We start from the raw sequence: 25508 nt of genomic DNA on the forward strand, positions 1-25508 counted from the left end.
AAATCACCGCCCACAATGATGTCTCCCCAGTAGACGGCACGATTTCGTATACTGCAACGACAGACCTAACTCGAGAAAACCTTAATCAAAACTCCACCGGAACCATTAAACGGCATTTTGCTAAAAACAGACTTTCACAATGCATTGACGCACAGAACGCGGACATGCAGAACCTATCGCCAAAGTGAGACCCCTCGCGAACAGGAACACAGGTCTCCGCCAGCCTCACCAGCCACGCCAGCTATCATACCAGCCCGTGGTGGCAGCGGCAACGTCCTCGACCCGACCTTCGCGTCGCCGACGCAGTGCCGGGACGCAGCATTCGGCAGCAAAAAGCGGCACCTCTCGCCCGAATCGTGACTGCCATTTCCCGAGTCTGATGACTTCGTGGTTCCGCGTCGCCGCCGTTGTCAAAAGCCGCGCCTGAGTGGATAATTTCAAAGGCGGCGTCCCGCAGTGCGCTGCGAGTCACCGATGGCGCCTCTGTCGAACTTCGCTGGACGCCCGCCGCGCGCGACATTACTTCGGAAATCGTGGAGCCGCTCTGCCTGTGCCTTCAATGAAAACGACAGACACGTACCCACGGGCGGGCGCTGCACGTAGCGAAGGTTCCATCAAGAGAAAAGCACGTTCAAACAACTGGCCTCTTATCGGAAGCGATCAAGATGTATGCTTCACTTCCGTCATGTTGTCGGCCACACACAGAGACGAATGCTGGCGGGCGGAGTGTTCGCAGAACTGCTTCCAGCGGTCTGATTATATCCAAGATCAGAGGAGGGAGAGCGGAACACCAGCACGGCCGCCGACAGCTGGTGCAGCTGCATGTGTCAGCTCTCTCAGCTATCTGCCCACTCACGGGGATGCAATGGCCTCCCACGTGTGGTCGCTGACAGGGAGCTGCAGCACCCATTGTCGGACCACCGGCGGCGCCGCCTGACTCTCCGTCAGCTGTCAGTGGTCCTGTTCGAGCGAACAAGCACAGCGTCCCTGCTACGGATCCTGTCAACAACATTCGGAAGCGATGCACCCGTCTCTCATCGAAGCGAACACGGCATTCGCTAACGACCAGCGACCTCGCCTGTCCGTCCGTCCTTCGCTCAGATCCCAGCTCGATCCGGCGCTCCGGACTCGATTCGCGCCGTCGCAGTGTGCGCACAAGAAGTCCCCAATCTGTCCGGGGATCGACGGCGTCGTGCACGTGACGGTTATTGGATTAGCGGGGCCGATTGCCGTCCGAACGCACGACCGCACCACACGCCGTCACGACTGGAAAGGGACCCGACACGGCCGGCCGCGTCTGACGGTCGGGCTTTATACGCGTGAGTCACGCTTCTGTATGTGCCGTGGTGTGTCCTCTGAGAGAAAGGGGAACGCTTGAACGTTTCGCTTGGCTCTATTCATCTAACCTACCATGTTTTTTTCGTCAAAGGGCGCATTTCTCATCATGGATTGAGAATAGAGTTTACAAATCGAAATTATTCAGACTACTCAAGGCAACATCCATTTTAGACTCTATGCCTACAAGGACAAAACTGTAAGCACTTCCCAGTGTCGGTGGATCTCTTCAAGCATTATCATTGGACGTAACTTCATTGTCCGCTGTCCCGTAACAACCGGCACTACACCCACACCCATGGCCACGACATGTTCAGTTGTGCTCAAAGTATCACCCTGTGTGGCGAGTGACCTCACCAGACGGTCCGTCCATCAGAGGCCCGGTGAGCTGTCGGCGTTGGTCAGAGGTCACCGGACAGACACCATGTCCGTCCGACGGTCGGACATTGCGGACACGGCCCGTCCGACGGGTTGTTTAGTGCCACCACTACCGGCGGGTACTAATAAGTATTGCATCATGGCCAGGGCGGGCACCGGCCACAGCCGCCGTGATCGTTTGTATGTAGGCCACCACACATCATCGAGGAACTGGAGCGGCTCGAGCAGACTCAAAGAAGCCATCCGTGTATCAGGGTGTCTTGTGTTGGTTCGTTGCGGTACCGTGTAATCACGGGGGAGTATTATGCCAGGTGTAACTCTCTGTACAGCGCCATTACGCAGGCTGCACATCGAGGGCGCGGCGCAGCTCATTTCGACCGAACCCTAAATTCAATCGCTCAGCAGCCGTCTGACGGGCTGACAGGCGGCGTCGTGAGCCGGCCTCCCTCTAAATCGCCGGGGCCCGGCCGCAGTGACAAGGAAACCAAAGAGCGCTCCGTGGCCGCTCCGCCCGGCCCGTTCGCCGAACACGGTCGGCAGGCGCCTTTGATGTCGGGATGCCGCCGGGAGGGTCCTGGTAATTAATGCCGGCACCGACCCACCATGACGGCCCGGGTGGAGCCGCGCGGCTAAAACGGTCCCCGGGCCTGGCTGAGGACGGCCACCGCCGCCGCAACGGAAGGACCACCAAACGAGGGTCGTGTTTCCTCCCGGGATCAACGCACTCTTGCTCGGATGTATTTGATTTCTGCAGCTTAGTAAGACCAAAACGTTATCGAGCCTCGATCCTTTCGAACCGATTTCTCGCCACTGACTTTTGCTTATTTAACAAATTCGTTTATTTAACAAATATCTACGTGAAATCCCAGACCCTGTATCGCAGCTCCCAGCGTCTCGTCACTGCAGTCGGCCACCCCGTGTTCCCGTCACCAAGTCGCGCGGTGCGACGGTGAAAAATGACATCCCGCTGAAGGGGGACCACCCAGGAGCGGGTAGCGGCCCTGGGCTCCGTCTCAGATCGCAGTCAACCCGTCATCGGCTCCCTCCATACAGCCGCCAGTGCCTGCCAGCCACCTGACAAGACAAACGATCCCCGCCGCGTGGCCAATGGCGAACACGTCCCTCAGAGACCGGAGAGCTACCGGGCCATTGTGAGAACAGCGCCAGTCGGCAGCGCGCTGTGTTGAATGGCGAACATGTCCTCAGAAGACTGCACGGCTACCGGGACCATTGTTAGAGCAGCGGAAGCGCAAAGGGTGGGGGCGGCTGAATGGTGAATACACATTCCGCGAAGTCAACGGCGAGACGGTGCTGAATGTCCTCCTTCAGAGGTCGACTCCCAACTTCAGCGCTGGCTTCAGCACCGGCGTGGTTTCTGCTGAACATAAAGCAGAATCCCAAATTGCGACAATCAGCTTCAAGGACATGTAAGTAGCGCATAAGATTTCGTTTCCAGGCTGGTGAAAATCGTTACTGAGCCGCTACCGCGCCTCTGTTGTCTTTCCGCTCATGGCCGTCACTCGGTGCCTCTAATACCTATATCCCGTGGTTCCGACCCCCACCATCCCGAGATTCAAACTCCTGACCCCAAAACCTCCAATACACACCTGCTGCCTCCGGAGCCGAGGGGCGACAGGCACCGCGCATAGATGAATGCTAATGGTATGCCCACTTCCACAGAACTGGATTAACGCCGTCTGACGCCGGGTCAGGTGTGGCAAGCGGCAGTTCCTAGCAATACCGAGAGGCCCTACGACGAACTTCACGACCCAGACTGAAGAGCTCAGGCGCTCCTTGACTGGTGAGTTCTCAGATCTAGGACAGTTCCGCGCGATCAAGTCAGAAACAGTCGATAGGAACAAACCTTGACAGTTAACCAATAGCATGATGGCAGCATTTCACTGCTCATTTCGTTGAATCCAACTCGAGGTGCCGATCGATAGGCGCGACGTCACCCCTATCCGCACTGCCAGGGAGAGAGGCTCCCAACAAGAGCAGCGAGGGAGGGGGTGGCGGGGAAACGGCAGCGCGCTGTAGCGAGGGGAGAGAGAGAGTCGCTTTCAGTCTCCATTCCCCGCTGCGGGTCGAGCAGCTGCCTGCGGCCCTCCCGGCCCGGCCCGGCCCGGCCCGGCACGTCAGCCATTCATCGGAGCACGACCTCCGGGCCGCGCCGCCGCCGCCTAATGTTACACAAACAGCCCGCGGCACGTCCGCGGCGCCGGCCCTCTGACGTGCGAGAGGAGCTGTCGAACGGTGATGGTTACTCTGTGAGTCAGCCTACCCCGGTGCTAACTGCATCGGAAGACGCGGAAGCCGCATATGAATGTCATCAGTGTGTATTGCATTCGATGCAATAAATACCGAGCTAGCGTTTTAAAGTCATGCTCATGGATTTCAACATGTGACGCTCATGGCTCTCAATCATAATTGAGTATTTCTATAACACCCTAGCAGAGACGTATCTACATGCTGAGCTCTTAGCTGGAAATAATTACATGCATGCACGTGCACTGAACCAACACGCTTCTCCGACCGATCACGACGTAAACGAGTCGACCGGCACGACCGCTTTGGTAACTTCCGTCGGCCTCATCTCTGACCTCACGACTAACACGATACGGCGCCTCCATCTACGGGCCCACAGCTCGCGGCGCGCCAGTCGACAACTCAATCCGCCTCGCCCAACACCGTGTCCGCGATGCAGATGACCGTTTCGCTCCCTCCCTGACGCCGCGGCGGCGTCACAGGCGCGGCACAGCGGGAGCGGCGCCGCGCGACTCGAGATGACTCGCGACAACCGGCGCCGGCTCGTAGCGGTTCATGTTCGCTGCGCGCCGACACGATCGCGGCCTGCGCTGCAGCGGTCGCCGAGCCCATCAGCCCTGCCGGATGGAGGCGGCGTGGGCCGCAGCGAGCTGCCACAGCTGGGGCGCATCAACACCCGGCAGGCGTGCAGACAGGTCGAGGGCGCGGCTGCGGCTACCGGGCTACGCCGCCCCGCCCGCGACCTCGGATATGTCCGTCAGCGCCACTGGCTCTGTTTATGTGGCGCAGCGGCGGCGAGTCAGTGGCGCAGCGGCGCACGACGCCGCCAGTGCGCCGGTGTCGCAGCGCTGGCGCCCTGTGGGTCTCAAGATTTGAACCACGGTTGGGCCGAGGGCGTGTTCTAGAGTCATTATGGCAGTTACATACAACGTACTGGACGGCCTCGGAGAAAGATTGCCCTAGAAGCTCTGCTTCTGAGATAATTGCTTCTTACAGGTAACGTGCGCCGGTTAAGTATCACCTTTCTCGGAAATGGATACCACGTCGCGACACAGCAAGCCATTTCGACAGCCTTCCACTTCTCTCCAACGCTCTGCAGCGGCCTTCTCTCCATGCAAAAAGTTCTCACACGGCTTCCCTTTCTCCGCAAGTACCGGTTGACCCGCCACGCACCGACAGCGGCCGGTAGCCATCCATCGCCGGAGAAAACCACTTTATCCTCCCGCCGACAAGGCATCCGAGAGCTGCGCGCCAGTTGCCTGACAGCGACAAGGGTTCAAACGCCGGCACGGCGAGCGCAGTCAGCTCATTGAGGCCGCTCTCTGGCGGGGGCCGGGGCGGGGGCGGTCAGCTGCAGTTATGTGCTGTCGGCGCGGCGTCTAACCGGCAGTGACAGCGGCGATCGGCGTGGGACATGAGCAGTGAGCGCGAGCAGACCCTGCGTCGTGAGGCAGACGTCCTGTCTGTCCCTGCTGACGGCCTAACCAGCCGTTGGCCAGACAGCGGGGAGCGAGGTACCGGCGCATTCCGACCGTCATCCGCAGACCAGTCACTCTCGCTAGGAAGGGAGAGGGACAGATGCACTGGGGAGCAGAGGTCAAACGTGGTGCCAGTCAGGTAGCATGAGCTGGTTGACTTGAAATACCTGCCCAGAACACCGCAGGTTGCATAACTGGTAGATCAGGTTTCATCGAGTTCGAGCAGTGTTGGCATCTGATAAAGTTCAAGGAGACACTCAACATTACTGCTGTAAAACATGTATCACTGGGAGCATTGCCAAGTGAGGCGCATGTTCGAAGAATCGTTCGACCTCGGGTCTAACTGCCGACTGACCAGCACGTATTTGGGACGGCCCGGGCCCGGCCCGATGGACAAGGGAGCGGGGAGCGATGGGCCACATCTGTCGGGGGAAGGCGCGGCGGATGTGGTGAGAGGGGTGGACGGCACCTAATTCTGTCCAGGAGGGAGGGGGCGCCGACCAGTCCGTGAGACGTGCCGTATGCCGCGAACTGTCAGCTCACTTTCTTCAAGTCTCACAGAAACAGCGGAGACTTTAGCTCGTCAGTCTTTGCCTACCATTTCCAACGCCGATGCCCACATGACAATCATGTAATGAAGATCTTCTCCTTTTCCATAGCTTACGCCTTACCCTAGCCTCACTTCACACCTCTGTGCCCCTCCCTTTGCACAAATTCATTCCATCCACCACGAGCAACCTCCGTCCGTCCCTGACCGGCACCGGCAGTGGTACGGTACTCCCACAGCGGTGGTGCGGCACTCCCACGCCCAGTCCCTGACCAGCTCCAACGGCTCGCGTCGTCTCCCCGCGGCACCGCGGAGAGCCATGGAACCCGCCGAGCTATACGGCGCTCGGCGGCCGATCCGACGGCGATCTGGCTGGCGCAGTTTATGGCGATTGACTGCACGCCGCGCGCGGACCGGGCGAGTGGGGCGCCGGAGCGGCGACGCGCACTGCACTGCAGTGGTGAGCTCAGTGCCCAGAGCAGCAGCAGCGCGGCGGCGGCCGGTCACAACTCTCGGCCGCCGCCGCGGCGCCGGACGCTATCTGCCGACCCATCTCGGCGGCGGCCACTGCCTACGCCCCGGGTGCACAGTGGGCGTTTCAAGGGTTCTAGCCTCTCACAACCTTTCAACCCTCATAGCCTTGGATCTAGGAGACCTACGCCTACGAATTACATACCAAACTGTAGCAAATTCATTAAAGAACGTGAATGCATGACGGTTTCCCATGTTATAAGCTTTCGCAATGTGCAGGAACTGCATGAAATGTTGCATAAACGTGGCAAAACGGAGCACTTCCATTCCCCCTTGCGGTTTGGCCCCTGATCGAGCTAGAGCTTCGCGGAAAAAAACGAGCTTGCTGCCCGTGATGAGAGGAAGCCGTTGACACCCAATTTTAAGGTCCTAGGCCATTGGTTGACCTTCCAGGACAGGTCAATTACCCAAAAGTCGGGAAAATCGGAACCTGTTAAAACATCGTAAAGTGAGGTGCTTTGGGGCTTTTCGGGGTGCTGATCACGAATTTCATGCTAGTTTTGATCACAGATGATTTCGTAATGCATTTAGGCCAGGTCGGGTCAGGTCAGGTCAGGTCAATCAGTATGCGTCCTGCCGGGTATTCATAGTAGGTGTCAACCGCTACTGACAGCCTCGTAACATCATACGAAGGCACCAAAACTACTTCGTAAATGCTCAAATGGATGGTAAATTCGAAATAAGCTCCAAAAACTAGCCTAGAAACATTTAAAACTCGAAAAAGTGAACCGAGGTCACCAAAGGTCAACGACCTGACCTGACCTTCAGGTGACCTTGACACCCAGCATAATGCATGGAACCAATATCATTTCACATGGTTGAACGTTTGAAACCACAAAAAAAATGCAAACGCGCGGATAATGTGAGCCGACATACGCTGAATCGCGATTCCGGCCAAACATGGTCTCGAGAAATAGGTCACAGGTCAAAGGTCATTTGGGTCAGGGTCCTGAAATTTTCAATGTAGGGGCGAAATTGATGAACTCGAATGTAGACAGAGGGTTAGACAGTCGACCTCTAGGAGGTCGACTGTCTAACTTGCTTTGTTCCGGAGTTATTGACGGAAACTAATATGGCCCTAGTGACGTCATAAATGACGTCATGCAAGGTTAGAAATGTAAAGGTGTAGCACCGTACCTTGCAGGGAGCGCATGAAGCCATGATACCATGTGATTGAGATAGTTTTAGATCATTCCTGGCGCTAAAATAACAGTTTCCATATTTTCCTCATTGACTTATAACGGTGAGATCACGCGACCGACCTGACCGCATGTGAACTTTAGCAAAAAATCCGAGATATAAATATGCAAGTTGTGAGACCTCGGGGTATGCTACGTCCTGAAAGCTTCATCTCCCTGTGAACGTCCCTCTGGCACTGAGGGCGTTGCGAAGTTGCGACATCTGAGGACCGTGCAGAGTTTCACTTATGACGTCATAGATAGCGACCTGACCTGACCTGACCTAAAAATGCGGTTGATTTAACAAGATCCGGCTTGAATCAAAGGTCAAATATGCCAAGTTTCAGCTCTTTATCGCCGGCGTGTTGTGAGCTATCGCGTTAAAACCTATAAGGGGGCGGCACCCCCCCGGCCTCGGGGGGGGAGGGGGCGTGACTTATGCAGAATTTCCAATTAACTCATGTGCAATACTTCTCAATTCTTTTTTTAGGACACAAAATGTGTTTGAGGTTTCGCGAGACCAGACCGGCCGGATCACCCACTGTGCATCGCCTGAGGCCTTTCCGGTCACGTGACAGCTCATCCTCGGGTCAATTAGAGTGCTTCTGACCCACGAGATTACACTGGCTGGTGTTACTGTCATCACTTGAAATAATATAAGCTAAAATGCAGGCTGATTTGTTCGCTCCCGTCACTATTGGAGCTAATAAAGGCTAGACGGCGTATTGCAAAATGTTGCATAGCAGCAAATGGCGCAAGTTTGCGCACTTTTTTATTGCTTGGCCGGTTCAATAACATCACAATGCACATTGTGACATCCGATTTAGAGCGGGACCTGGGGGAACTCAAAAGATCGGCTTAACATAGTGAGTGATATTAATTTTAAGCATGCAAAATAACTCGGTGATATGTTTATCTCTCATGCTGCTAAATTATTTTCGCAACCTCATTTTTCGTTGCGCGGAATTGATCGTAACATGTCACAGAACAACTCATAAAATCATTGGCGTGTAAAACTCACGCACATAGGATCCCCATGGCATCTACTTTGACTCTTCAAACACCCGAAAACTATGACTTGTCTACGGCCTAAGAAATCTTTGTGTTTGAAGCCCCTTTCACCATATACCAAGTTGTTGCATGACCAGATAATGGTCATTTATATAATGTATGGACATTTTGTAGTCGATTGGTATGCTTTTTGTTTTCATAAAAGCAAAATAATATTTTTGCTTCGTAAGAGGCTAGACCGGCCCGAACGCCTACAGTGGGGTGGTGCGCGCCGGCCGAGGCGGTGTGGAGCCGGGATGGCCGACACGACTGGGATGGACGGAACGACGCAGAGACATGGCACAACCGCGGTACCGGCTACTGGCGTAGGTGGACTGCACAAAAATGCTGACTAGCTATGACACAGCACATTACATATATGTATACAAAAACTCGTAGTTTCAACTACAGTGGACAATATTTTCATCTTACAACTACCAAATACCAACCGACCAACTTCCAAGTTACATCGTCAGTTACAATATTCATGCCACAACGTTTGTCGTAGCATTCCCCTAAATGGCCACGTTGTCCGGGAGTTCCCAGCTCAGCGGAGGTATCGCCGCGTCCGTGACTGCTCTGGCAGCTGCAGTCAACTCGCCCGGTGGTCGCCTGCATCAGCTCGGCTCCGGAGCACGCGGGCGGGCGGGTCCAACCGCAGGCCCGCGGCGACGCGACGAACGGACGGCAGCACGACAGACACGACAGACGGCGGCGGGGGCATCACGGCGCTATTGTGGTCGGTCGAGCGGGCATTTGTCTCGGCCCGGCGCTGCTGCCAGCCGGGCTGACGCGGCCACCGCGGTCTGTCGGAGCCGACGGCACCGACACGGGTGGCTGGAGCCAGACAGCGACGGCGCAGCCGGTGACGCAGCTGGCACTGCCGGCGCGACCACCCCAGTGGCAAGATGTTCTCAGCGAGTAGCCTCGAGGAAGGGAGAGAAACGGGACACAGACATGCCGCGCAATGCCTGTAACACCCTCCTGAGGCCGATACAACGCTGTTGCAAGAGGACGAAAGGCGGACCGACCGTCCATGTCACGCCAGCAACACCGCGTATGGGACGAGCAAATGCCCCGAGACAAGCTGGCGTCGAAGACGGTGCTACTTTGGTGCATGTTTGCGGTTGGTTCTGTTGAATGGGATATTTCCAGCAGGTTCGTTGAGAACGGCTTCTTAGGAATGCAGATGAGTACAGGGCGAGAATCGGAAAGAAAAAGCCGGCTGCTTACCTACTTGACGAAGCATGTCCCGCACTCAACCAACTTCTTCAAGACAGGCGTAACGCGTGGCTCATCTATGTATGCTGGTGAGATGTCAACAAGCATTGACGGATGTTCATCCACGGAAAACCCACGGCAAATTCTCCCTGGAAAGACCTCACTTTCGAGATGTCCCGATGCCCCTGCACCGACGCATACCTCCGCTGATTGAGTCCCCGATCGAGCCTGAGCATTGTTGTGAGGCGCGCACGGAGCTGCAGCGCGGCACACTGTGGAATGCCTGCCGCATTCCACAGGCCAATCTGCCGGCGTGCTGAGGCTGGGGGTAGCTGCCGGAGTGCCGGTCACAGCATTCCTCCCCAGAGCAACACGTGCCGTTCCGCCTCCGTGACCTTCTGTCGAACATACAATTACCTACATTCAGGTGCCGCGACCAGGAAGAGAAAGAAGGAAGGCAGACTGGATTTAGACGGCAAATTTCGAGTAGCGAGCTAAGCTAAGTGAGCTGCACAGTCGCGGAACGACAAATATGTTCCGACAAGGTCCAATGGGTGATTTGATGAGGTAATGATTACCACCAGCCAGACGTTTCGTCCTATACTCTGCAAGCATCCGCGCTTGTCTACTGAAAGTCGGCCTTTGTCGCGCGTGTTATTTGTTGCTTCTTCTCTGAATGACTCGCAGCCTATCCAGCTTAGCGTCCAGAAATGAGCAGACGCCTACATCGACAAAGCTTTCCCGCCCACACACTAGCTGCAGATTGAAAGAGAGAAGCAGCGCCAGACGTGCAGGTGGGGGTCGGAGGAGGGGGCGCCGCGCCGCGCCGGACGCCACGCTGGGACGGACGCCGGAGCGGGACAATAGTCGCCACTCGTTGATGGATGACGGCGACCAAACACCGCCATCCGTCAGCGAGAACAGTGCTGGCGGAGAGGCGTCCCGCTGCGCCGCCTCTGCCGCATCCGCGCCGACTGTGCTCCATCCGCGTCGCTCAGCCCGCCGCACGCACTGCGCAGGTCCCGGCGACCGGTCACCACGGGCGGAGATGGACACTCGGAACACTGACCGGCAGACCCAGTGACGTCATCAAGTCAGCAGTGACGTCACCCATCCAGCCGTGACGCGGCTGGGTCGCAGCCGAGGCTGCGTCCCTAGGGACGCTCGATGCCGTTATAGTCTCGCGGCCGCTGTCGCTGCCTCGCCAAAGACCAGGAATGTGTTTATACGATAAACTGGCGTACGCGGCCGTCTGCCAGGGGTCATATCAGCAATGCGTCAGTGTCCCGCCGGCGCGGCTGTGGCTGCCAGCACGGCACGCCCGTCTGACAGTTGGCGCAGCCCGTGAGATGGAGCCGGCGCGCCGGCTGATAAAGCCCATCACTCGGCGTCGCCACCGCCGCCAGCGGTGACGCCAGAGATAGGCTGAGGTGCTGTCCCTCTCCACTGCCCAGGGAACGATCTTCAGAACAGCCTCACTTCCAGGCACCTAGAACCATCGTTCTGACCTGGGCCTCCACTACGAACCATGAGAGCACCGCACCAGATACAGCCCCTTCACCTGTCTTTCGACCTCATTCATTCGATCGCACACCACGCTACCTTTGACCTGTACTTGCCACGACCTCAGGAACAGTCTCTCGACCAAAACACTTTCCAAACCCAACATGGCCCACACCCCACAATCCACATCCTGTAAGACACACACTCCACACTTTAGAACAGCCTCCTTTAAACACACCTCTCTCCTCGACACCATCCCCGTCGGTACTCACCTTCCACCCAGAGGTCCTCCATGTCCGTCTGCAGCTCGATATTTTTCAGTCCTATACACAACATGGCCAGCAGCAGGATGCCGGCGAACATTATCTTGCCGGCATGGCTTTGCACCAGCCGGCCCGTGTGGAACAGGTAGAACTGAGTCCGCGAGCGCACCCACAGGGCCGCTCGGCTGCCACTGGCCTTCCCCTGCGGACACAGACGAGCGCGGTGTTTGGTCAGCACACAGTCACGTGCCAGAGTGCACACATACACAGTTGGCTCAACGGCACGGGGTCGCGTGCGCTCGGCACACTCGTAAACACGGGGGAGAAGGCGCCACGCCTGGGTCAGTGTCATAATAAGTACGGGTGTAAATGGGACACTTCAACGTAGATATCTAGGAATTTTGCAAGAAGCAGTTTAGTCACGTTGCTAGAGGTCCGATGGTTTAACCACAATTTCACACATTCTTAGTCAACAAACTACCATAAATGCACTTTGTATGGTGGGGACGTAGGATTTGTTCCGTACATTTTATTTATAGTCCGCGCGTGGCGTGATATCAAACCCCTCAGGCCCAGGGCGTGACCGTCGCCCTCAATCAAACGGCGATTGAGACGTCGCGCTGTTTGGCCATAAATCGGGTGCCGATCAGGGCACACGCCGCCGTCGTGCCGGCGATTTCCATTCAGAAACGCCGCCGTCCTGCCGCGCCGTGCCCGCCAATGTAGCCGCGGCGCCGGCCGGCGTCGTCCTTTGAAATCGCGCCCCGCTGCGCTGGTCCGACCAGCTCTGGCACGACTGAGCCTCGCAGCGCTGCCCATCAGCAGTCCATCAGGCGTTCGAGCCGCCGCCCGGTTACGACAGTACGCCGAGCACGCAGCGCCGCCGGGCCGTGGTGGCGGCCCGGCCCGCCGGCCGCGGCGGAGGCGTCATCACGGGCGGCGGAGGCGTCATCACGGGCGGAGGCGTCAGCGCCGGTGGCAGCGGCGGGCCCTCCCACTCCCCATCACCCGCCTCCATCACCGCGACGTTTAGTATTAGCCTTTCATAGCCGATCGGGCCGTGCGATAGCATTCATCTGGCCTGCCTTCAAGTGAATGAGATGAGGGCCTGCTCGGCGGCGGCCGAGCAGTCGACCCGTGCACACGGGCTGCACTGGTGCACGGTGCACGCTCGGCCGCCCGACGCACCGCCGCACAGTGTGGCCAAACGCCAGATTAGCGCGAATTTAATCAAAAAACGAATTTTGGAATTTTGACTTTTTATAACTATCAGTCGATAGGAAATTGTCCAAAGTATGTCAATATCACAATACTTTGGTTCAATGTCTTCCTTTCGGTGTCCAAAAAGCTAGCTAAAGTGGACATACGCAATGCCGGTCCCGGCTGTGCTGAAATCGTCGAAAACCCGCGTCATGTTTACAACACATTTTGGCGTAATTGTCGGAAAGGTTTGGAAATAATTGGAGTGGCATATGACTACTGAGCCTATATTTGATAGTATACCCGAATTCTATAGGCATCCTTGGACTAACCGACGAGTTATGCTCATTTGAAAATGACCTTTTCAAACATCCCCTGAAAACACTGTCCATCTTAAAAACGTAGAGATATAAGAAAATGGCCAAAAAACTCCACGCCAAATCTACCATGAGAAGATTTGCCACACTTTTCTGGACATGATCCATTCAAGAAACCCTGCCCCAACCTGCCCCCCGGCATTTGGCTCAGCTTTGAACGTATCGGGTTGGCCCGCCCGGGGAGGTCCGGCTACAGGGTGGGCGCGGCGTCGGCTCCGTAACGTTACGTGGATAGCTCAACCGCTGTATTTCTGACTTGTTATATTGCAGAATACGGTCGCCAATGAATACATCTTGACAATTTTTCAACCCTCGCCCATATAGGGGGTGAGGGTGGGGGTCGAAAGGACCCCTCTCGTTTTTTCGCAAAAAGCTCATGTAAAAAGCGGCCGATCGCGACGAAACTTTCAGTACCCTCGAGTTTATCAATTTTACACCTACCCATTAAATTTTACGACCCTGACCCCAATGACCTTTGACCTGTGACCTATTTCTCGAAACCATGTTTGGCCGGAAGCGCGATTGGGCGTATGTTTGCTTGCATTAGCCGCGCGTTTGCAGTCTTTTCGTGGTTTCAAGCGTCTAAACATGTGATATTATGATGTTGGTCCCATGCATTATGGTCGGTGTCAAGATCACTTGAAGGTCAGGTCAGTTCATTGACCTTTGACGACCTCGGTTCACCTTTTTTTAGTTTTACATGCTTCCAGGCTAGTCTTTGGAGCTGATTTCGAATTTAGTAACCATTTGAACATTTAAGAAGAAGTTTTGGTGCCTTCGTAACATGCAACGAAACTGTCACTGGCGGTTGACACCTATTAATTCTGAATACCCGGCAGGACTGGTTGGCCTGACCTGACCTGACCCGACCTACGTTAGCGGCTAGCAAAACACCAATATGGGGGAGGGTTAATGACATGAAGGTGCTACTGCTTATGGTGTAAGTCTTTGTTTTTACTCCAATTGCTGAGGTTCAGTCCTATCGGCGCGTGTATTTCAGCAACCATCTACCGATTCGTGTGCTTCACCAGGAACATTCACACAGAAACATAATTAGATGTTGATTTTTTTTCAAGCAAACTTTGGACAATCATAAGAATTTACCAGAGAAATGATGGGAATTTCGTAAACGATTCCTCCTCCTAACATGCCCATTGCCCATCATTGCTGGGACCCACAATTTTATGCCTCTTATTTGCGGTTAAATTCCAGGATTTCGTAATCAGAATCGGAGTCGTTCGGAGTCAACAGTTCTGACCCTGCAGTCAGAGTCGGAATCGGAATCGATTTTGAATCCGGACCAAGACTGCGTGGACTTGCCATGGCTGCGGAGTCAGAGTCCGAGTCGATCGTATAAGTCGACAGTTTTGCCCGAGTCAGAGTTGAAATTGACTTTTGAAAGCCGTAGTCGGAGTCGGAGTAACTCCATCGACTTCACAGCCCTGGCCTGGTAAGCACATCACCCGTCGTAAGCTAGTTCTCCTTACTTTTAGAGGCGGAACTATGCCATTATATGTCAGCAAGCATTTATAAGGCATCGTAAAAGGTCTCACATAGGTTTAAGTGTCAATTTGGAAACCAGGGAACCATTTTCAACGGATCCGAGCAGCGCTGGGATTTAATTCGCGCTAAACTGGTGTTTGGCCACACTGTGCGCCGTCGTGGCCGGCCGGCCGTTAGCGCGCCCACCACGTGATTGAAACATCGGGCCCGGCGATGGCTCGGCGCCTCCGCGGCAGCTTTCCCTGCGCCGCCCACCGCGCCGGCGGGGGCGGGGGCGGGGGCAGGCCAGCTGCTCCCCGCTGAGAGCAGCAGCCGTTCGGGGCGCGGCCTCGGCCTTGGCGGCGTCCTCTGCAGTCGAGCAGCTGATACTCGAAGGGTCTCACATAGAGGCACGGCTAGCCCCGTGCACCGGCAGACGCGCGCCTTTTGGGTTATCAAAGACGCTGGACGAAGGTGGTGAAATGGGACTGCGATTTGGCCCTCGTGGAAGCACCGGCTGCAAGTCGAATCGAACTAAGTGGTCCAATCAATGCGGTAGTCGAATAAAACAAGGGGCACGTCTGGCAACAGGCTGTTTAACGTTCGCATCGCCGAACACTTCGCAGTCACGAGATGCCTTACATGCCAGTCTAAAGTAACGTGGCTATTGTAAATGATCAGACATGATTGAGTTTTATTCACGATCGATGGCAACACATCGTGAATAAAGGAATTTGACTTGTGTTGCCATCGATCGTGAATAACGTGGCTATATCATAGTCAGCGTCCACTGCTCCCCTTTCCTCCCTCCCTTCCGCGTCCGGCCTTCTCCCGTGCAGGTAAAATACCTATAAGTGAAACGAGTAGCATCAAAAGCAGCTATTCTGTCCAACCGCTGCCGTCTGATCACCGTACCGCGCGACCCTACGCATCCCTGTGGTTCCCGAGCACCCCAGTCCGCCCCGTCCCTCCTGTGTAGCCGCTGAGCAACCCGCCGCCGGCGGACCGGCCGGCCAACCAGATGGGAGCCGGCGCCGCACGTGTGTGGCCGCGGCGCCGGAGCGGCCGCGCCGGCCACTGCGCAGCGTCCCTGAGCGGCCGCGGCGGCGCCGCGCGGCCATGTCCGCCGGCAGCGCGGGTGGTCCGCAGCCGGACGGACCGACCGACGGAGAGAGCTCTCGGCACCGTAAACAGCCGCGGCGGCGGCGGCGCTGCTCCAGTGGGCCGGCTGCAGCGGCGCCGCGCGGCCGCTGCGTGCACCTGGCCGCCGCTGCCGCTGCTGCTCAAGGTCGCTGTACCACATCCAGCGTCCGCCGTGGGCCGGTGGACGGCCGCCCGGCCGACGCGCCGGTCGGGTGTGGATGAGCCGCACGCGGCCGCGCTGTCTCAGTCTCACCTTGGCGATCTGCTGCAGCGCCACCCTGGCGTCAATCCAGCTGGGCCGCAGCAGGAAGTCGCGACTGTACGCGGGCCGCTCGCCCGGCGCCTTTTCAGCGTCCGCGGCCGGCGTCGGCCCGCCGCCGCCGCCTCCTCGCATCACCATCACTGCACACTGTTCGCACTGGCGCGCACGCCACTAGCCGAGCCAACCTGCTCTCATCGTGCGCCACACCACCGCGGCCACATTCCGGCGCCTGGACCGCGCCACTCCACCACTGCCGACCGCGCGCACCCGACTGACCCAAGGCCCTATATACCAGGTAGGGTCGTCCGGCGATTCTGCCTGATCGTGACGTCAGCTTGTGACGTCATCTGGGGGCAAGTCTTGAAGCCCCGTTGGAGTCCCATGTAAATGGGCGATTTTTGAAGCGCTGTAGAACAAACTCTGTTGGAGCTAGCACAAAATTAAGTGCATCATCGGAAAGACGAGACATTTTTCTTTGAATTATCTAAGAGCAGTTTTTCGCTAAACCTATTAGTTTTTCCGAAAATGCGTAAAAAAGCCCCCATGCCTCCGCGGCCTCCCTTCCGCCGGCCGCCGCGCCGCCGCGGTAGTGTAGTGGTTAGGATGCTTGCACCGTGATCCAAAGGTCGTGCGCTCGAATCTAGGCGCGGGTCGGACTCAAATCGAAATTGCAAGGAGAATATGTGTTTTTTTCTTTAAAAATCACTTATATTACAGCTAACCGTTCATAAAATTATCGATAACAATTGACTGAAAGCCCAAATATAGATTACATTCTTATAAAACAAATTCAAATATGGCGGCCGTTGCGCTAGGCTCCGCCCCCGACTCCGCCCCTTCGTGTGACGTCATCTGTGCACTTGGACACACAGGGAGATAGGGGACGACATGGGCCTGGACTGACCGGTTGGCGGCCCATGCCGGCGCGCTGGCACGCCGCCGCCGCCGCCCCTCCCCACCAGGCGGCGGCGGCCGCGTGCGCTCATTGGTCGACGCCGCGGCGTTCCCTAGCAACGGGCCTGCCATTAGTGCGCAGGACCACCCAGGCGGCGGAGGGCGGCGGTCGCCGGATCAGAGGGGCGCCGCGCGCGGGGCCGGTGGGGGGGGGGGGCACGCCGGGTCGGGATGGGGGGGATGGCAAGGGTGCTGGCTTACCTACTGCTCAGTGCTCATTGCTCAGTGCACATTGAAAAGTTGACACTGGACGCTGGAAAGGTTGCCTGAAAACAAAAGGAGTCCCTCCTAGCCGACGCAAGGGAAGATGCTACTCAACTAAGGCTTTTGTAGCTCCTGTGACCTTTTGACGTCATTTAGGGGGCTAGTTCCAATATTTCACTTCAGATTATGTCAAATAGATGGAAAAGGTACTGAAAGTTTCGCGCTCATATATCTAAGCGTTCGGGAGCTATCGCAAGTATTCGTCAGGGAGGGGGACAGGGGCGGTCGCAGACTTGGCGTTGGGGGGAGGGGGCAACTTGGCAAGGGGCCCTGCCGACCCTCGGGTGGCCCGGGGGCTCATTGAAGTCATTGATAGCGCATTGATACGTATCGCTCGCCGCTCGGCGCTCGGTATACCTACTCTGTGGGTTAGGGCTGTTTTTGGTATGAGTGGCATAGGCGGCGGAACGGGGAGGGCACCGGGGCACCGTGCCCCCTTTGATTTTGGCATTTTAACATTAGCCCTATGGGCGTTGCATGGAGAGAATGGGACCAAAAGTCGGCAGTGCCCCCACCCCCCTTAACTGAAGGTGTTCCGCCGCTACTGATGAGTGGAGGCAAACTAAGACAATCCAAAGGCTTTCATAATCTATTCGGAAATGGTCCTTTTCCGGTCTTCACGGGGTCTCGTCTCACACTAGGGAGTAGGGATATTAGGTAATTTGACAGGGACGCCTCCATGTGGCCATGAAGGCCCGATTAGGTCCTCAAATCCCGACGTAGGACCAAAGGAGGCAATAGAGAGCTGTGTGGGACACTCAGAGGAAGGTATGAGTCTATATGAGACACTCTTAAGACAGTGTAGGCCATCAAAAGGCGGTAGTTGGCCCCACAGCCCGGTGTGGGATCTTCAAAGACCAAAATCGTTCCTCGTAGATCGGCATGGCCCGCCTGCGCTGGATATTAGAGAACCGAACCGATTGGGGTGCTTAACCCTCGCCCTGGCAGGGCATTTTTCATAACACAACCTGGCAGGGGGGGGGTCGATGCGACCCCCCCCCCTCGCGATTGGCTCCTATATGGCACCTATAGAAGCACCAAATTTGGTAGGTAGGTGGGCCCCCTGGAGTTCTCACCCCTGTGCCAATTTGGTTGCTCTAGGTCAATATTTAGGGGGTTTGGGGGGGGGGGTATAAATGTAAAAATTTCGCTAAAAACAGGTCAAAGGTTTTTCGCTTAAAACTTTCGATCTAGATAGAGCAAAAAGAAAAGCACCAGTGAACTCAGCACGTCAAGGCGCGTTGAATGATATACTTTTTTGCTTGCTTGAGTGTACCCAAAGTTTTTTTTTCTAAATTATTAAGTAAACTGTAATTCATTAATTAAGTTCAAGTTAACCGAATTGCATCATATCGCATATCATTCGATTTGGCTGATTACCAGGAACACAATGACACCATTTTCTAAGCTCTAGCGTCATTAGGTGCCAAGTTATTGGCAAAAACGTCATTTGACCTCAGTTGACCTCATTTGACCTGACCCATGGATAAGTACACCAAACAAGGAGGTACCAAGTGACCTGCTGTTAAGTACTGTGGTTTCAAAGCACAAAAGTGATAGAACGAAGCGGATATGGCCAGTGTTTTCCGAATTTAGTATTTTCCCATAGGCTTAACATTACGACGAAATGACCTCTAACTGACCTCAGGTCAGTAACATCAAAAAACTCGAACTTATGTTATACAACTCGGTGAACTTACCACATCCTGAAAGTTTGAAGGAAATCGGTCCAAAACTGTGAGTTGGACAGGTGCATAAAGTAAATTGAAATTTGACCATGACCTTGTACCTACCAATTTTTCTGACCTGGTGACCTGACCCAAGGTCACCCGGACCTGACATTTTCAGGTCATATGTAAAACTAAAAAGGTTGCCCCATAGGCCATGTGACAAATTTGGTGGCGCTACGCGCCGCCATTTTTACGCTATCTTCGAAAAATCTTAGGGGGGTCGCATCGTCCCCCCGTGCCAGGGCGAGGGTTAAAAGCCGCCTTGAGGCCTTCTGAGACCAGTAAGAGTTCACCAGAGGCTGGTTTGGGGCACACCGAGGACGACAAGGGGTACCCATAGGCTAGTATGGACTCCTCAGAGGTCGGCCAAGAGCCCTAAGAAGTCGGCGTGGGGCCAACAAAGCCAGTGGGTCCTTCAGAGGCCTATAGGTACATGGGGTTCTTAGAAACCTGCGTGGGATCCCTAAGGATCAGCATGGGGTCATCAGAGGCCGTTGGGGTTCTCAGATGACGGAATGGGGGGGGGTCCTAAGAGAGCGGAATGGACCCTAAAAGGACAGTATTGCTCCTTGGGAGAAGACAAGAGTCTTCTGAAACCAGTATGAGACCCTTATATAAGCCCAGCCGAAGATCATTTAAGGCCAGTATTGACCCTCATAAGCCGGATGAGGCCTCACACGGCAGTATGGACCCTTAACCATGGGTCCTCAGAGACCTGTGGCCCATCAGAGGACAGCGCGGGGTCATCAAAGACCAGTGTGTGCCTGTGTACCCTCTGAGGTGGTGTGGGCCCGGGCAGCGTTGGGCCTTGAGAGGTCAATGTGGGACTCCACTGACTGGTATGGGCATACCTGGCATACCTGACCTTTGATTCAAGCCGGATCTTTTGACACCAACCGCATTTTTGGGTCAGGTCAGGTCACTGACCTATGACGTCATAAGTGAACCTCTGCACGGTCTTCAGATGTCGCAACTTCGCAACGCCCTCACTGCCAGAGGAGATGTCACAGGGAAATGAAACTTGCAGGATCTAGTATCCATTATGAGTCTCACAACTTGTATATCTCGGATTTTTCATAAAGGTCATATGAGGTCAGGTCATTTTCGTGACCTCACTGTATTGCAAGAATTGCAATAGCGAAAACGAAAGAAGAGTATCGCACGAGAATATCGCATTTAAATTTTGAACGCAAGATTTGTCATGACCTATCAGCTACTCAGCTACATAGTTTGAATTTTGGCTGCAATGAAGTAAGGATTATTTTTGTGAATATGTGTCATTTAAATTTGTCTGGCCATACTAAGCATTTTATTTGTGCTAATCAATGTCTCGTTTTGTTTCAGGATGAAATTTGTTACATAGCAAGAATTTTGATTCAAAGAAAATTTGTTCTGTTTCTTCTTTTGTGTTGATACAAATTCTACATCACATTGCAGTTTTATTTTGAGTTTACACACGATCATTACATTTCATCTTCATAGTCATAACTTCTTTGAAACTTGAACAAACCTTGGTTAAGAATAAAGTAACTTGAGTAAAGTAAAGTAATTTAAGTAAAACTACTTAAAAATGAACAAGAAGCTAGAAGAGGAGGAACCACGAACATCGGATACAACGAAAGACATACGAAAAGCGAAACAAGAACGAGGAAATGCAAAACGAAAGTTTACTAGGAAAATTTGGGGCTTTCGCGACATGATTGAAAAAGATGGTCCACTATTGGCGATCCAAGAAAAATTTGAAGACATTAAGGACTCGTACCGTCAACTCGAAAAGTGTAACGACTTTGTCAACGCAGCAATCAATGCAACTGGGCCACACCATTTGATTGATAAATTGTTGGAAGAAAGTGACGAATATATGATTGATATTGAAGCATACATGGATGAAGTAAGAATGCACTTTGCAACTAAAAATCAAAAGGAACATGCTAAATTGTCAGAAATAAAAGTCAAACCTCTAAATGCGCCGCAGTTCTCTGGCAATATTCGGCAATATTCCAGTTTCAAGCAGGATTTTGATAGGTTAATGAAAAAGCAGTTTGGAAAGGACGCGTATGCCTTACGTCAATGCTTAACGGACGACGCACTGAATACGATCAGAGGAATAGAAGACGATTATGACGAAATGTTTCGGCGACTCGACGCGAAGTACGGAGAGCCACGAAAATTAGTTGATTCAATCATACACGAAATTAAAGAGTTAAGACCTATCGCAGAAGGGGACCACGTTAAATTTATTCACATGGTGAAGATAGTAGAGAAGAACTGGTTGGAGCTGAAGAGAATGGGAATGGGAAATGAGATGGACACAACAACAATGGTAACGATGATAGAAAGGCTACTTCCCAAAACGCAAAAGCGGGAATGGGTCACACTACTGGATCGGCGAGAACATGTAGATACACCAGCCAGTTCGACATTTCAAAAACTTTTGTCATATTTACTCCAGGAAAAAAGAGTAATAGAATATATGGAAAATGATGTACGAAATCCAGCCGATTCTAAACCAAAATTCACCAGCAAAACAGTGCATAACGTTGAATTGGATACAGTGAAGTGTGACAGCGAAACGAACGGCGAATCCGAGGAAACGAACGAAATGAAAGCGAACATTTCTCAGAATAACATGATTCAACTTTGTAATCAAGTTCAAAACATGACCGAACGAATTGAACATTTATTTGACGATCGAACGAAACGAAACAACGGACCCAATCAAAAGAAACAACTCTCCAGTGCCGACAATAATATTTGTTGGATACATAAAACAGACGCACATCCAATTTATAAGTGTAACGATTTTTTAAAATCAAATCATGAAGAGAAACTTTGTAGTCTAAAACGAAATGGAGTGTGTTTTAATTGTTTGAAGCAAGGGCATATAGCCATGGCATGTCCTTTTGTCAACCAATGTGACAAACTAAATCATCTGCGACAAAAATGCGGCAAGCGCCATCATCCATATCTGCTTCTTGACAGAATTCCGGTCAATGACTCCACAAATGCGATTCACATGACTAGAAGTAAAACACAAGAGCCATTGCTTGCAGTTAGCCATGTCATCTGCAACGAGAGTAAACTTGCGGTTTTATGGGATTCCGGAGCGAATGTGTCACTCATTGATCGGAAAACTGCAGCTACGTTAAATCTCACTGCAGTATGGATGTTGAATTATCTATCAAGAAAATTGGAAATCAATATCAAGCATTGACGACTAAACGATATGTCGTTCCTCTATATGACGAGGACGGAAAATATTGGGAAATTAATGCATATGGGATAGAAGAAATTACAGAATTAGAGGAAATCGACATGATCAATATTGCAAACATATTTCATATTCAACCAGAATACATCAAAAGACCACACGGTAAAGTTGATCTGCTTGTTGGGACAGACTGCTGCGTCCTACTACCAGAAGTTGTTAAAACGATAGAAAAGATCCAATTACTAAGAAATCAATTTGGTTTTTGTGTTCGTGGTTGCGTCCACTCGGATGCATTACACACCACGAAGAAGGATGATTCGGGCACCGTCAAAAATTTTAGCGATGTCACTAAAATGGGAGAAGAACACAGAAATGATTATGTCAAGCAAACGGAAGATAAAGTAACACGAGGAATAGCTCCAAAATCATCAAATGAAGAGATAGAAAATTCTACGGATCCCGTACGTTACATGCAACATCACGAACTTGTCAGGCCAGACTCTCCATCGACTCCAATGCACATTGTTTTTAATGGTATTCAGCTGTTAGCATTGATAGCAATAGCAATGGTAGCATTGAAAACAATTGCAGAAACAAACAGGAGCACACATGGAAAAGCCACTATTATAACAATAAGATATAGCTATGCTGACGATTTTATTCAGCCAGTTCCTCATGAGAAAGATACTTTTAGTTTGGGCGAAGATGTGCAAAACAAATTGAGGAAGCAGTTTGTCAAAGTTACAGGTTACAAGTTACAGGACGAAAGATTAGCTCGGTGTCCGAAACCGTTGAATACTGTTGGTGAACCTATACTGATTACTTTATTTGATGCAAGTATTCAAGCATACGAAGCATGCGTGTATGTGCAATTGAAACTGATTACGGCATTAGACTGCAGACTGAGAAAAACAATCCAGCAAGAAATGAACTTTATTTACAAAAACTTTCTTGATGTCGTGAATTCTGCTATCATGAGGGATCAAATTCCAAAGGAATTGTATGGATGTGACTTGTTTATCGCGACCAAATTTGCAGAAATTCAAATTCATTCGGAACAAAATGAATGGTGGCGGATGGCAGCTACTGACAACCCAGCGGACATCAGGCTCACCCGACCATACCATATCGGGCCTGGATCTGTGTGTCAAAGAGGACCAGATTTTCTGTCACTACCTACCTGTCGAGAAATGACATATCAGTCAGTCCTTACAAGTTCAAGAAAGGGGTTCAGTTCATATCTAAGTGCATATCAATTAAGATGACAAAGTGAGGAACGCTACTCTGCGATACTGCGATACAGCACTTTCCCAAAATGCTACAAATGCAAGCAAGTAGGTAAAAGCAAGCAAGCACTGGCCAGCCCGACGCCATAGTCAAACTTCCTATACATCGTCTTGTAGGTGACCGATCACGAAGAAGAAGGCGTTTTAAAATTTTGAAGAAGGCGTTTTGATGACCGATCACGAAGAAGAAGGCGTTTTAAAAATTGACACTTAAAGAAATCACCTCGATTATCTTTTTTGAACTACATTGACAGCACTGAGTATCCTGGAAAATGTTCCCATGCATTTGCATGCGGGAGAATTGGGACAAGGTTTAGGCACGTTGTCCCAGTTCTCCCCAAGTCGTCATTTTTATTTCAACTGCTCTCCCACACAAAAGTATAACAGATAGGTACATAAAAAAATGTTTCTGCATATATTTAGATGACTTCACTGATATCCAAAGGTGAACGGCCTGAACATTCCACATCGCTGAGTAAACGGCAAATTGAATTAGAGTACAATGCCAAAAAATCACATTTTAGACCCCAACTCAATATCTCAGAGACAGGCAACCGGAAAAGGAAACCGCTTGGTTGTGACGAGCCCTGACTAAATTCATGGGAAAATATGCAAAAACAAAATTGTTTGTCCAATCGGTCACCCAGATATTGCAGGTGTCCCACTTCTCCTCCGTCCCAGTTATCCCCACTCTCCCCTACCAATACTGGAACTTGGAAGCGCATGAAAATGGCGATGTCGAATGACGATGACTATGACGAATCGTGGGGGGAGTGTATTGCAAGAATTGCAATAGCGAAAACGAAAGAAGAGTATCGCACGAGAATATCACATTTAAATTTTGAACGCAAGATTTGTCATGACCTATCAGCTACTCAGCTACATAGTTTGAATTTTGGCTGCAATGAAGTAAGGATTATTTTTGTGAATATGTGTCATTTAAATTTGTCTGGCCATACTAAGCATTTTATTTGTGCTAATCAATGTCTCGTTTTGTTTCAGGATGAAATTTGTTACATAGCAAGAATTTTGATTCAAAGAAAATTTGTTCTGTTTCTTCTTTTGTGTTGATACAAATTCTACATCACATTGCAGTTTTATTTTGAGTTTACACACGATCATTACACTCACCATTATAAGTCAATGGGGAAAAAGGAAAACTGCTATTTTGGCGCCGGGAACGATCTCCAACTATCTCAAGCACACAGAATCGTGATTTGATGCACTCTTTGCAAGGTTAGATGCGTCACTTTTGCGATGTTGACCTTGTGTGACGTCATTTATGACGTCATCAAGGTCATATTAGTTTTTCGTCAATAACTCCCGATCAAATTGAGCTAGCGAGTCGGGAAAGCCACCAATGGACTCAGGAAGACCTGCCGAATCGAATGATATGCGACATGACCTCTTTCGACCAGCTTCGTGACCTGGGGGTGCTGACCTGACCTTGACCTGAGGTCAACACCCTAAGTTGACCTGACCCGAACAAAAAGTATATCATTCGACGCGCCTGAGCGAGGCGAACACGATGCTGCCAAAATCGCGGCTCTACGACCGTTTTTTGCGAAGTTATTCACCAAAAACTGAACCGTACCTTGGGGCACTTGACCTGACCTCAGAGGTCACCGGTTGATCTAGGACCTTAAAATCGGGTACCAATCTCTGCGTCTCGTAACGGCGCACACGCTCGTTTTTTCCGCGACGCGCTAGCTCCACCAGGGGCGAAACGGCGAGGGGGGTCGTACCCGCCCCCCCTCGGCCGTCGCGTATGTAGAAAACCAATAGGTCCGGCGAGGGTTAAAGCATTTCTCTATGTTGTGAGTACCCAAACCGGTAAGTGCGGTCCGAAC

The 25508-nt window shown here is 52.5% G+C and overlaps 2 protein-coding genes and 1 long non-coding RNA gene across 3 annotated transcripts in view; 2 read left to right on the forward strand and 1 right to left on the reverse strand.

Annotated features, from left to right (window-relative positions):
• Positions 1 to 16499, reverse strand: part of LOC122364024 (protein patched homolog 1-like) — a 47842-nt gene extending 31343 nt beyond the window's left edge. The window contains exons 1-2 of the mRNA XM_043334049.1: positions 16205 to 16499; positions 11759 to 11951 (exon numbers count right to left, since the gene is read on the reverse strand). Of these exons, the coding sequence (XP_043189984.1) occupies positions 11759 to 11951; positions 16205 to 16351 (340 nt within the window). The 5' untranslated portion in view covers positions 16352 to 16499. The remainder of the gene's footprint in view (positions 1 to 11758; positions 11952 to 16204) is intronic.
• Positions 16500 to 20335: 3836 nt separating this feature from the next.
• On the forward strand, positions 20336 to 23737 carry LOC122364075. The gene is made up of 2 exons (XM_043334172.1): positions 20336 to 20412; positions 20506 to 23737. The coding sequence occupies exon 2, from the start codon at positions 22324 to 22326 to the stop codon at positions 23635 to 23637; it is 1314 nt and encodes a 437-aa protein (XP_043190107.1). The 5' UTR covers positions 20336 to 20412; positions 20506 to 22323; the 3' UTR covers positions 23638 to 23737.
• Positions 23738 to 24397: 660 nt separating this feature from the next.
• On the forward strand, positions 24398 to 24745 carry LOC122364141. The gene is made up of 2 exons (XR_006253497.1): positions 24398 to 24567; positions 24661 to 24745. It is a non-coding gene; the product is annotated as an uncharacterized LOC122364141 (long non-coding RNA).
• The last annotated feature ends 763 nt before the right edge of the window (positions 24746 to 25508 follow it).

Source organism: Amphibalanus amphitrite, unplaced genomic scaffold, assembly GCF_019059575.1.
Source record: "Amphibalanus amphitrite isolate SeventyFive unplaced genomic scaffold, NRLGWU_Aamphi_draft 000003F_arrow, whole genome shotgun sequence".
Classification (NCBI taxonomy): Eukaryota; Metazoa; Arthropoda; class Thecostraca; order Balanomorpha; family Balanidae; genus Amphibalanus; species Amphibalanus amphitrite.

What these genes read in the sequence shown, in the direction of transcription:
- LOC122364075 (XM_043334172.1), top strand. Translation starts at nt 22,324, where the DNA reads ATGGATGTTGAATTATCTATCAAGAAAATTGGAAATCAATATCAAGCA.